A 13,778-nucleotide genomic window follows, 5' to 3' on the forward strand; every position below is an offset into this window, starting at 1 on the left:
TGGAATAGATGTGTTGCAGGAAGAATAAGCATCACGTCTGTGTGCGCATGCACTCACATGAAGAGAAAATGATTTCTAACATACAACAGAAACATCACGAGCAAAAGTAATGATGTTCCTCAAAAGGGCTCATTATAAAGAGACACTTTTTACATGCATTGAAAGTTCCCTATCAACATGACATTCCTCTGCCTTAATTGCACTTGAGCCAGACATGACATAGCAATACTCTTTCTAACTCACATGTGGCATAAATGGATGTCGGTCCAACAGGATGATGATGTCTGTGATGAATGATGCATGAGTGATCAGGTGTGCTCAGCGCCACCTCTCAAGTTTGTACTCTGAGAGCCTCTACTAGTAATTCAGTTCTTACTGCTTTTGTACGTCATGTTGGCAACAAACTGTAGGGAAACTCTCAGGCTGACTTTTTTTGTCCTGATGAATTGGGATTTGAAAGGAAAATCCAAGTGTATGAAGGTCTGGATGTGGTTTTGTAAATGACAGAGCATTGCTTTTGTTGAGCTGGATTTTTAGAACATTAGCTTTAAAATCTTTTTAAAAGAGTCACAAAGACCATTGTCCCAAATTCTTCTTTACTCAGTTTCTGCTGACTACATTCGCTGACACAGCCTGGCACAAAATGAACAGGTGGTTAACAAATCAACCCAGTCTTCTGATTGTCTGATAAAATACAGTTTTTGACCAAGTCTGTGCAAAATGGTTTGTGTTTATGGTTTATCAAAATACAGTCAATTCAACTATAGTTATTTTGTAGCATTTCAATCAGTCAACCAATCAATCAACCTTTATTTATGAAGCGCTTTTCATGCCCTGAGGCAGTTCAAAGTGCCGTACATAAAAAAAAAACAACAAAAACAAAAAAAAAGAAAAACATAAAAGAGTAAAAAAAGTGATTTACAGAAATTAATCATACCAACATCCCACCTCAACTCCGTCCACCACCCACCCAACATATGCACATATTCATCCTAACACCCATCTCGGCCCCACCCCCCACCCTCCCAGCATGCACCTCAAGCCTTCGTATGAAAACATAAAACAAGTTCTATTAACCGTGTAAACAAACACATGGCTTGGCACAGCAGTGAGGAAACAGTAATGTAGGGATCCATCCATATCACCACCACACCCACCGGCCCCGGAACACATAGGCCCTCACCACAGCCCTTGAGCCATGCTGCATAACCCAATAGATGCTTTCTTCTAGTATGTAGTAGAAAACAAAATATCCCTTTGAATAACCCCAAAGCTAAAGAATATTGACCTGTCATTCTACATAAATACGTGACAGACTGGATACATCCCAGGACGGAAACTCTCAAAGCTCACCTCATTACTGTATGTTGAGGATCTGCAACATTTGGTACTTCCTGGTTTGAACCAAATTAAGTTGAGGTGGTGATCGACACTTTGACTTAACAGAAAGTTTTTATTTTAATTGAACCAGATATTTATATAATATCTAGCATAATATGGGTATAAAGTGATTCTTATTCAACCCAGACTTTGAATGCTGGTAATTAAAATCCCAGATACTACTGCAACATTTTAGAAATATGTGTATATTGTGTGGTTCCACAATATGGCAGCTTGTGATTTCTCAAAACAGACTCATCCTTAGGAGATGAGGTCTTTTCAAACCACTGAAACAGCAATGTTGTTGTCTGTGATCCTAAAATTGTCTGTCATTCAATGTTTACAGGATTTCATTGAACTTTTCCTTCTATCTCTTCTACAAAGATATTTTCACTTAAATTTTTATTTTACAAAATCTGTTTCCGCTCATATTTCTCAATCAAACTTACTATTTTTACACATCATCTGTCTCACTGTAGAGGATGTATACAGTACAAATGCTCTGTTGGGATGTGCTGCTTACGCTAAGGTGGTTCATCTAACTTACCTACACAACTTACCGAACATGTGGTACTGATCAAAGTTGGGCTAGCAGGCTGCAAGCACACAATTCTAACCAAAAAAGCTCTTTTTGGATCACTGTTTTCTTGAAGTCATGCTGAAAATCCTGTCTGGAAAGCAACTTCCTGTCTGGCTGTCCAAGAGGCTGCAAGCAAATTAGGTCCAAATTGTAGCACATGCAGTGCAATGTTCTGTGTGACCCTTGCTATAGCACCATTGTATTGTAATAGCAAAAAAATCACGTTTTGGAATATTTAGGGATACAAATGGTCCCAGAGCCTTGACAAAGATATCTTGGTAGATTGCTGCAAGTAGTCACAGCCCAGTTTACTAAAAACTAAAGCAACTGAAGGCCAGTGAGGGAAAATATTCACCGTCAACACTAGCAAGCAACACTAAAAAATGCTTTTGTTAGGTTTAAAAGATATGGTCTCAGCAAAGCTTGCCTGCAAAATAGATATTATCTATAAACATCCTTACTGACTTTTACTCTAATTCATAGCATTACAGGTTCAGAATATTTTCCAAAAATTCTTTTTGAGTCTGAATTAAGAGTGTGGTATAGTGTTGCAGTAATACATTTAAATTCATTGAGTCTACAGTGTGTAGGACTGCAAGATGAACCCAGCATTCTTGTGTAGAAAAAGATACTAGCAAATGTGGAGAGGTTTTTTAGTGTTTTTTAGTGTATATATACATATCCAGGAGGTTTTCACTGCTGCTCTCTCACTGATTGAAGCCCAGCCAGGACATACTTTTCCACTCACGTCTCCTGCAGTCTCTCCTCATATACTACCAGGTTTCACCTTCAGACCAAAAATATGGTTTAGAAAAATGTATAGAGTCATCAAAACAAATATTTAAATCATACCTTTCTGTATTTTTAAATGTTTTTTTACAAATAAATAATAACAAAATATATTCATTGAATGTACTGTATATTCATTGAAAGTCAGTGTTTCCTCCTTCAGCTATGAGTGAACTGGGCTGTTCTGTCTATAGAAGCATTGTAGTTTTTGACTTTTCAACCCTTGGGATTTTTGTGATTCCTGTTGACTTGAAAGTTTGGATATGTTTTTCAAAAGCGGCTTGTATCAATGATGTGCTTAAACTCAATTATGACATTTCTGCTTTCATGGTAACGCTCCATCTCATTCATGCTACTCTGTGGGCACAGATCCTTCACGCGCAGACAAGAAGGAAAGCAGGTGTCCAACCCCAGGTTGTGACGGCACAGGTCATGTGACGGGCCTGTACCCCCATCACCGCAGCCTGTCCGGCTGTCCACACAAGGACAGGGTGCCACCAGAGAGTAAGTATACCAGCATCACAACTTCTACCCAAAGTGTGTCCCTAATGTTTATCTATGTTCAGTATTTAGCATGTTACCAGCAATTTCAGTTTTTTTTTTTTGGTGGTGTCTTTTTACTGTTGTGATTGGAGCACAGGCTGCAGTGAGGGGGTGGGGGGGCAGATGGGTTGCATGTGCACTTGTCTTGTGACCCCTTGCAAAATACATGTCTGTTTAAGAATGCATTCATCTGATTCTGTGCTTGATGTGCTGTGTTATGAGATGGCAAAAGGAGCCCTGGTGATGCAGTGCTATGGACAAGATCCATCTTATGTTTTTGTCTACATAAATGAGCCAAACACCAAGACAACATGATGAGTCATGGTGGTTGCTTTTTGTCACTGAAAAAGGTTTAACATGTGAGCTACATGCTCCTGCACAGCATGTCGGTGCATTTAAGGAAAAGGTTGAATGCAGCTTTCTTTATTCATTTCATCAGTTTTTGGACTTTAACTGAGCTATAGTTTCCCTGTTTTATGAAACTTGAAATTGCTCACAGACTTAATAGAATTGATATTCATATTCCTTGCTTAGATAAGCTCCTCTCTATGGACAGATACTCTCATGCAAGCAGCAGGTCATGTGAGGTGACAATAAACATTGGCCCTGAATAAAATGAAATGTGAGGTTCCCCTTTTGAGTCCTGAGCTAGGCTGTTCTTTCTGTCTGCACTTCCTCCAGCTGCTTAACAAAAGCTTACAAGGAAATGTGTGTTCACTTCAGTGACCAAGTTGAGGTAAACTTTTGACTTGACCAAAGTGCATTAGAAATAAAAGGAGTTTTCACGGTTGACAAAGACCAACTACAAAGCAGACTTGTAAAGAAATTCTTAAAAATGCAAAAAACATGCTGAGCAGCCGACCTTGTGTGGGATCAAGACTCCAAAATAGAACTGGGAATGGTCCTGAATTGATTGTCACTGGATATTTGGGAAGATGAGGTCAGTGTTCTTCCTCACATCGCTCCAACTAGACTTTTTGGGAAAGTGATACCACTAATGCTGTAGATTATAAACAGAAAACCACACTTTGGTCAAAATATGAAGCCCACACACACATCTAAGTGTATCTGATTTAAAATAAATCTACTTCATTTTCTGTCTTAATGCTTTTGTTTGGTTAAAAAAACATCTTTGAAAAGAAAAAGTTGTTAAAGACTCACTCCAGTGAGAGTTGTCTTTTTTGTGTTCTAAACATGTTCTTGTAGAATTTTTCTCATAGTAGAGGACCGATGTAAAATTATTAACAATTAAAGCTGCGTTTCTGAGTATTTGTTATTTCAAATTGTGTTGGATCAGAAAACTGGATGCTAGAAAAAGCTCAAGCTAATGACGCAGCTACTGAAACAGGCGTGCCAAAGTCTGCTCCTCCCTTGCACGCACCCAGGCCCGCCCACGCTCTGGAGTCATGATGAGGCTTCAGCACTTGTGTCGTAGCGAATTGTGATTCTGGCTCCCAACTGTACGGCTGGACTGATCCAGTATTGGTTGTTGCTATTTTTGTGCCCTAATGTTAGCTTGTGGCTATAAGCTCGTGCATGAGTGTGCAAACGGAGGTCTCAGCGACGGGGAGGGGGGGCGAGTTGCTCTGTGTCAGAAGTCCCACCCACAACCTAGAATAGTATTTCTAATGAGCTACTGTGGCTGGGCATAAAATATGTCTTAAACACGACAACATATTTGATTTTGACAAAAAACTTCATAATCATAATTTTAAAATCACTGGGAACAATTTTACGATAGAAAAAAATGATGGTTGGACTTTAATCACAGGCGTGATTCCAGTGTCATTCATGCTATTGGTTTAACTGAAGGCACTATGCATCCTCAATGTCTTTATCTTCATCAGCATATTCTGATATGTTGAATATGTCAGCTCTAAGGAAAACGTTTCGCTGAATTTCTCATCCTTGTTCTGATTTCATAAAGATAGCCCTTTTTTACCGAAGTAAAATACTCACAAAATTGGTCTTTCAAGTTCAATTCAGGATACCTCTTGTTTTTGTGTACATGCTCTATTTTAAGAATTTTGGACATGAATTTTCATGAATGAAGAAGAAAAGGGAAAGTATTCAGGTTTTAAAAGTGACACACAATGGAATAATCTGTCCCAAGCAATGCACCTCCAGTAGTCGTTACAAATGCTCCCGTGTTGTTACGGCTGAAAGCGAGCATTAAGCTGCCCAACTCAAGTGTCACATATGTAACAAAGCAGCTCCAGGGAAGCTGGGCTTTAAACGGAGCATTATTTGCTTCATATCCGTCTCTTCGCTTCCAATGTCTTCTTTCATCTGTGGCCACGGAGCAAAGCGACAGTTTGTGCTGCTCTCTTTGTCCCTTGGCAGAGGGCAGAGCAACCTGAGATATGCATAATGTATGGGCTTGTGGCATGTTGAGGTGGAGGGTTTGGTCCAATTACCTGCACTGAACACCAATTAGTATGTAGAGGAAGGAGGATGATGAGGGGGTCAAAGTTTGAGGGGTGATAATGATGAAGCTGATGCCGGTGGGGTTTGGCACCGCACGCCGTGCGTATGGAGGCGACTCAGATTCCCCTCACACTCCTGCCTGCCACTCTCTCGACTCCTCTTGGACATCTATAGAGCATTCATTTAATTGGCTGGTTGCCAAGGGGATCTGAGAGCATTATGGGCTGTTTAATGGTAAACGGTATTGAAGACTGAGTTGTGTGCCTTAAACAATGCTCAGATGACAGCATAGCACAGTCTATCTAGAAGCTGTATTCCATGTGTCTGCCTCCATCACTGATTTTAAGGCTAATGCTTTGCATGATTACAAGCTGTTTGCATGGCCCAAACTTCCCATCCCTGTCTGTTGTTGGCTTTGTCGTGTCAGACTCAAATGACATCTTTTTATTCATGAATGTCACCATACTATGAATACTAATTTGAAAGAGCTGAATACGTGGAAGCAATATGGTGGGAAACCTTGCTTGCCCTTTCAAACTGGTGTTCATTAAAATGAAAAAGAGGTCATTTGAGTTCATTTCTTAATGATGTTTATAATGCCAGACTCCTCAAACACTAATAGAGCTCATGCGTGATTGTTAAGGGGCTCCTAACCTTCCCTGTCTTTCACTCCTATCTCCTGTCTGTGCGAAGTTGTGGCAATGTATGAGAATGTTCTTAAGTGTCCTACGCCTGGCTGCACGGGACGCGGCCATGTCAATAGCAACAGAAACTCCCACAGAAGGTAAGAACACAGCCCATGTGGAACTTTTAATGACCCTTTTCACCATGGGATTACATTTGACCATCCTTTTTCAAATCTTACTTTTTCCATCTTTGGTCTTGTTTTTATCTTTTTTTGTTGAATTACTTTTCAAGCCAACCTCTTTCCAGATTTTTTTCTTTGTGTGTGGATGCTATGTTGCAGCAAATAATCAGAGCACTTAAGCCACCTCCCATTTGACTCATGTCTTTGAGGCTGATAAGAATGCAGCACTTCACACCTTCTGCCGTAGAAATTGTTCATCAGTTCATGGCAAAAATAGCATTTATCAGGTTCAAGTTTGGAGGTTGAAACTGAAATAGCTGCATGCCACTGTTGTCGGAGGGGGCGAGGTGATAGAGGAGAAAAAAAAGAGTGACACCCGCAGCAGATGCTCAGGGACTCAGCCATCGCAGCAACCATTAGCACCTTGCTGCCACTCAGCTGGGGTGACAGGAGAGGTGCAGACCTGGGAGGACCAAAGCAGCCCATGCTGTGCTCAGTGACACTGCTGCAGAGCCAAACAGCCACACAGTAAACTTTCACTTTGTAAGAATGAACTGATTTAAACCTTCCCATGCAGCCTCACAACTTTGCACATCCCTGTCCTTGCACATTCTTGCTATTGCAAGTATTCATGAACAGAACTGACTGCAGGCCATTGTCAAAGATGATTTTTTCATTGCTGACCCAGTGCTGCAGTTTATCTACTGCCTGGAAAACTATGGTGGGTAAGGATGGTGACATTTGGTCAGCTGAGCTCAGGTTAAGTCGGAGAAGACTTGAACTGTTGAAACACGTCACAACACTGGATGGCAGGAAAGTCTGAAGACCTGCTCCTAATTATTCATGGCATTTGATGTTTCAGAACCTTCTTTTGTTCCCCACATTTTGGCCATACCCTCCAAACAGAACAAAGTTTTCAACATTTTTCTTTATATGTTTTTGGCTTAAGTAGACAAATTGATTTAAAAGTTTGTTGTTGTTTTTTTTTCTTTCAAATATTTCATGCTAAAAGTCAGATGTTCCCTCTTGTTTTGTTTTTCCATCACTAAATGATGTTTGTGTTTTAGAGCTGCTCCGTGCGTGTTCATGCCATGCTTTAATCACATCCTCTGAACATCACAGGTGGATTGTTGTCTGGAAATGTGCCTTTACTTATGTTTAGAGCTTAAAGTGTAAGCACTGCCTGTAAAAACAACACCAGCAGAATGTTTCTCCTGACCTCCTCAGACCGGACTCCACATCTGTAGAGAAACTCAACACTTCATGTTGTTGCTGCAGTTATGAGTGACCTCACATTACAGCTATTAACTTCTGATTCGGTAATCTTTCCCCCATGTTAGCTGATCAGATTCCATTCTTTTTTCAGTTACTACTCTCTGTCTGAGCTTAGATTACTTCTAACAACATTATCTAGAAAAAATAGCAGATTCTATGAACAAATGTTTTAAAACACTGCAGTACCTATTTTGTGTATTTTGCCACAAATCACATTTTGGGGTAATTCTCTCTCCAATGAGAATAGATTGTAAAAAAAAATAATATCAAAAACAAACAAGATTTGACTTGCAAAATGACAAGTATCTAAATTTGCATTGAAGATGTAATGTGAACTCAATTAAAATGAGTGTGAAATGTGTGCATGTTTTTCTGTCCAGCTCCAGCTCTTTCTCTTGTTCTATGTGCATGTAGGTGTGTGAGAACCACCAGCAGGTGCTGAAGGAAACAACCTGCAGAATGCACTTTCAAATGCACAGCATGAGGGAGGATCTTTTCTGAGAATTATTTTAAGCTACTCAACCAGAAATATCCAAGCTGTTGTAAATTATGTTGCTATACAATGGGAATAGTAAAGAAAACTAATGAATTTGCATTTTAAGGAGAGACTTTGTGAACTGTAGTCTGTGGTTTCAGGCTCTGCACAGACTGGTAAACGTTGTGTCGGAGTGGCTGACAGACAGATGTGCAGTGTTTGTTTTCAGCCCGGTAAACAGGCTGACGACCACTCCCTAACAAGCTAAACATGCATCTAATGTGAAGTTTTGTCTTTAGAACGCCTGCTCCACAACTTAGATGATGTTTTCTTATTTCAGTCTGTCAGGGTGCCCCATTGCTGCTGCTGAAAAGCTGGCAAAAGCCCAGGAGAAGCACCAGAGCTGTGATGTTCCCAAGTCCAACCAGTCATCTGACCGAGTTTTAAGGTAGTATTCTCCGCTTCTCATTTTTTTGTCTCAATGCTGGGACTCTGGCACCTTCTGTATGTCGTGTGTTCCAACATAAAGCACTGATCACATGTAGACCCTCATATCATGTCCTTTATTCTTGTACATAGTTGAAGTGAGACTAGACCAACCTCACTTTTTGTTTCATGTTTGTGCTCTGCCATCCCCTGAGAATCCATTAAAGAGACTGCGCTCATTTCTCCACTCGGCTGTCAAGGCAAATAATTTGATACAATTTTTAGAGAAACTGACCTCATTCATCAATACGAGGCAGTTTGAAGAAAAGTGAATGAAAGACAGATTAAAGGGCTTTGAAAACTCTGTGATGAAAAGTGTTTGTGAATTTTAAATTCCAATCAAACGGGATTTTAACCGTTGTTGCTTGATACTTTACGTCAAAGTCAAGGCCCGAGGGCCGGATCCGGCCCTCCGGGTAATTCTATCCGGCCCTCCAGATCATTTTATTTTATACTTATTAATTACCCGATGTTATCTTGTGCTCATTTCTAACTTATATAATTTTGACAAAATATATTTTTATGGAGAGTAAAATATTGAAAGTTATTTAAGGTTTAAGTTGATTTATTCTGGAATAATATTCCTGCCTTTTTATTATTCACAATTATGTTAAAAAGTTACAGTTTTAAAGTTTTAAAAATGTAGTTTTAGAGTGCTCAATAAATGTTTATCCTGTTCGGCCCGCGACCTAAGGTGTGTTTTGGATTTTGGCCCCTATATGATTGAGTTTGACTCCCCTGGTCTAAGAGAACATCAGATAATACAATTGCCCCAAAGGTTTATAAATTCAGTGCATGAATTCATTTTCATTGAATGTGCCGTATTTCTCAGAGAAATCGTGTTTTTTTTGGTTAGTTTTTCCAGGGGTGTGACTTAAGGCCAGATCTATTCATGTCCAGGGTGGGGCAATGCCCCCCCAAATTTCAGGACTGCCCCCCCAAACGTGACGCCATGCAAACAAGAAAAACAGAGGGCGTGGCCTCTCGCTTCACTCGGGTCCTCCTCTCTCACTCCGTTGCTCACGCGCACAGCGGCAGAGACATGCGGTTCTCTGCAGCAGAGCTGGGCGGAACTGTCTTTATCTGCCGTTTGTCGCTGAAATGACTCGATTACCCAAAATTTTAACTCTTTCTTGTCCTCATCTGTTGCTCTCTTCGTTGTAATGTGGAGGAAAAAGCGATAAACGAGTTGACAAAGCGCAGGTTTCTGGTTGTTAAAGCTAGCGCTGTTTGTAGCAGCTAAGCTAACAGTACCGGAGCATTAGCTGTGTTTGAGATAACTCACCTGTGACGCCCCGGTGAGAGCAGGCGGCTGCAGGGGGGAAAGGCCCCTGAGATGAAGGAGGACAGTGGGAAGTTGGGGTTGTCTTTCATATTCCATTGAATTTTAATTTGCCTCTGCTCCTTAGTATAAACTTTAAGATTATGTTGTTTATAATATTTTTTAAACATTTGTCCGTGGACAACAGATATAAAATAGCTGCTGGGTTAATTTAATGTCCACTGTCCCGGATAAATAAATAAAATTGAAATTCTTGTTAATTTTTAAATGCAACAATAACACATATTATTTGAAATCTTCTTCAATTTTACATCAGTGATTTACTACTATGAAGCCTATTACTAAAACAAACTCATATCTATAAGGAAAATACATTATGAAATTTAAAGAATTATCGTGATATTGTTGATTAATATTTAAAGTGTATTGAGTAATTTAGTGAAAATAACAAAAGATTCAACAAAATACCAAAACTACACAACAGGATTTCAAATGCTGGATTTGAACTAATTCCCTGCTGATGAAAATAAATTCTGTTATCACTAAAGATTTTCTCATCCATGGATTTTTTAAAGCAATTTTGAAGCAGGAATCAAGAGTTTCCGCAGTAGCAACTTGTTGGTTTGGTACATTGATGATGACAAAAAGAGATTTTTTTTTTATCATCTGCTACAAAGAAAGTTTGTTGGCTGTTTTAATAGTTAAAATAGTTTAGTATTTATAAACTAATCTAAATAAAATAAAGTGACAAAATACACATAATAAAAATACAAAAAACCCAATTAATAAATGGCTAAACTGAACATTAAAAGAAGTCAATAAAAAGCAACAAAAATACATAAATATATTTTAAGACAAAAAAGAAACCACATTTAAACTATTGCAAATGAATAAAAATGACTCAAAGTAATAAATAAATAAATAAGATGTCCTAAAAAAGACAAAAAAATGAGACAGATAAGCAAACAGACTTTTGATCCGGATGTCAGCTGGACGAGGAAGTGAAGATCTTCATGGACAGAACTTCCTCCAAAATCCTGATTCTTTCTCCTTCCAGTTCACCAAAGACTCTTTTAGCTAATTCTCCAATGTTTATTGACTGTGATCAATACATTCAATCATTGGTTTCTCAGAGTTCTTGATAAAATAATCAAAGCTAACATCAAAATGCTCTTTCATTGATTTACAATCCTTTCCAACTGCGGTCAAATGAGCCGCCGTTCACATTTCCGTGGTCACATCAAGAAGCTCCGTGGAGTCTGGTGGAGATTTTCCAGCGTTCTCAGTCCTGCTACCGTAAGTATTGGATGAAACTCACACCAAAAATCCAGTGATGCTGATTTGACCACAGAAATGTGAACGGCGGCTCATTTGACTGCAGTCAATGTGAAGATACCATCTTCTCTTCTCCAGAACCTGAACTAGACACTAGGAACAGATGAGGGTTTAGTGCATGTGCAGCAGAGCTGTTGATGGAAAGAAGATCATTCATTCAAACAGAGTCTGTCCAAGACAGTTTGGTTGATTTAAAAGGAGAAATACTCGGAAATGGAAAAACAAAATGATTTCTTATTACATTTGTTCTCTTTCAGAAGAAAAATGACACAGACATGTTAAAACTCTAAAAACAGGATTTTTATCAGATTGGGGCTTTTTATAGGCTTGGGAGGATTTTACACCGGAACCATTTTGTATCCCTAAACTTGCCCCCCCTGATATTCTGTTTGTACCCCCAATAGAGGCTGGCTAGATCCGGCCCTGGTGTGACTTATACTCAAGTGCAACTTGTATGTGATTTTAAAAGAGGGCACTCTAGGTGTGTGCATGACAAGAGTGCAGAAGAAGAAACACCATCCAGTCTGAAACTGGAATTGTTCTAAAGTGAAGCAGAGGATGAAGAATATGAAGAATTTAACAGATTTAGTGATTTTAGTGATATAAAGATGTTTAGTTGACGTGTTGGTATTTTTCTTTGTGCTAAGTTTATCCTAATTGTTCACGTTGTGTTAATGTACTAGATTCCACCTGTTTCATGAAGCTAAATGAGCATCAATATGTGATGGTAGTTAAGGGTGCAGATATTCAGTCTGTCATTGTTATCTGTTTCATTATTGTCATTATTTGTGTAATCTTGTATCTTGGCCCAGAAATTTCTCACAAAAATGTGACATCCTCCAGAGCAACTTACATGTGTTTTTTTCTTTGTTATGCATTTATTGCTGCTGTATCTTATGCTCCTGAGCAACTTATAGTCCGAAAAATATGTCAGCCAGCAAGGCCAAGGGGGTCTCATATGGTTTAAAAGAGGGCAGAATATATGGGCCCCAATTGGGTTTGTCTACAGTTTCTGTGGTGGCTCCACCTGTGTTTGCCCACATTGGCTCCACTGCCCAGGGTCCGGCAGCCTGAGCGGCGACCCTGTTAGCTCTGGGCAGTCAGCCCACTGAGTGCCCGCTTAAGCCAATGTGGGCAAACACAGGTGGGGCCACCGCGGAAACTGTGGAGAAATCCAACTGGGGCCCACATCTTTTTGCCCTCTTTCTAACCATATGGGGCCACTTGGCCTTGCTGTCTGGGATGGTAGTAAAAAATAGGTGTTGATGGTATATCCAACACCTATTTGATGTTGATGGTAGTGCGAGGATATCGAAGCAGTAGATGAAAGAGAGTAAACAACTCATCACCTATACTCATCTTTTTATGTTTTTCCATCATTTTCCATACTAAATCCAGGAGTGCTGGCATGCTGCTCCTTCCCCTCTTCTCCGCTCTAAAAAGGTTACACACATTTAGCCACACCCCGAGTTTCTTTTCCTTCCCCTGGGCAATGTTCAGTGCCTCCGTCCAACTTCCACCACCTCGTCATTTATTTTCCAGGCCTATGTGCTTTGTCAAACAACTGGACTATCCACAGTATGGTTACAAGAACAATGTTTCCACCAGCACGCCCCGCTCCAACCTGGCCAAGGAACTGGAGAAGTACTCCAAGACCAGTTTTGACTACAGCGCCTTTGACAGCAGCAACAACCACCATGTGTATGGGAAAAGGGCCATTGCACCCAAAGCTCATGGCCAAAGGGACACATCACCCAAAGGACACGATGGTACGCTTTCTACTGTCATCATGTTTTTTTCTCACAATGTAGAATTTGCATTTGTATACTTAGGATTCCTCTGGGTCCACGTGGCCACACGTATTTAGAAAACCATGAGCAAACAGTGGCTTTCTGTGAAGATGGTCTTGCTACATTCTAACAACAGCCTATAAACCAGGGGTCTCAAACTCGCGGCCCGCGGGCCATATGCAGCCAAACTCCATACAGAAATGAGACGTCTGCGCGCACGCATCAAACATTCCGCGTGGACAAATCAGACCCTCGCGAGCGCTCCTTCCTCCTCCACGAGCAGAAACAGTCCTTGCGAGAGAGACTGACTACTTCCTCGTGAGTGATGCCCGCGCACAAGCAGAACCTCAGTGAGCGTGCTGCTCTCAGCTCAGAAATGGAAGAGGAGATGTTAATCCAGACATTTGAAACTGAGTAAAAATAGTTTTCTCTAGTCCAGAATTTCTCAGGTATTTTCTCTAACGCCCCCCCATGAAGAACTTATTCTTTCACGCCCCCCCACAACTTCCTGCTGTAAATATCATGGTAACGCTTTATATTAAGGTGTGCTTGTTAAGTATTAATAAGATATTAATAAGCATTAGTAAGATGCTTATAATTTGCTTATA

General features: G+C 40.1%; 1 protein-coding gene across 1 annotated transcript in view; it reads left to right on the forward strand.

Annotated features, from left to right (window-relative positions):
* myt1lb (myelin transcription factor 1-like, b) overlaps window positions 1-13,149 on the forward strand; it is a gene marked incomplete at its 3' end in the record, with an annotated part of 113,467 nt that extends 100,318 nt beyond the window's left edge. The window contains 4 exon segments of the mRNA XM_036209921.1: window positions 3,119-3,253; window positions 6,413-6,503; window positions 8,618-8,725; window positions 12,923-13,149. Coding sequence (XP_036065814.1) covers window positions 3,119-3,253; window positions 6,413-6,503; window positions 8,618-8,725; window positions 12,923-13,149 — 561 coding nt within the window.
* Window positions 13,150-13,778: the final 629 nt, after the last annotated feature.

The sequence above is a fragment of the Oryzias melastigma genome, linkage group LG22 (assembly GCF_002922805.2).
Source record: "Oryzias melastigma strain HK-1 linkage group LG22, ASM292280v2, whole genome shotgun sequence".
In the NCBI taxonomy this organism is placed as follows: domain Eukaryota; kingdom Metazoa; phylum Chordata; class Actinopteri; order Beloniformes; family Adrianichthyidae; genus Oryzias; species Oryzias melastigma.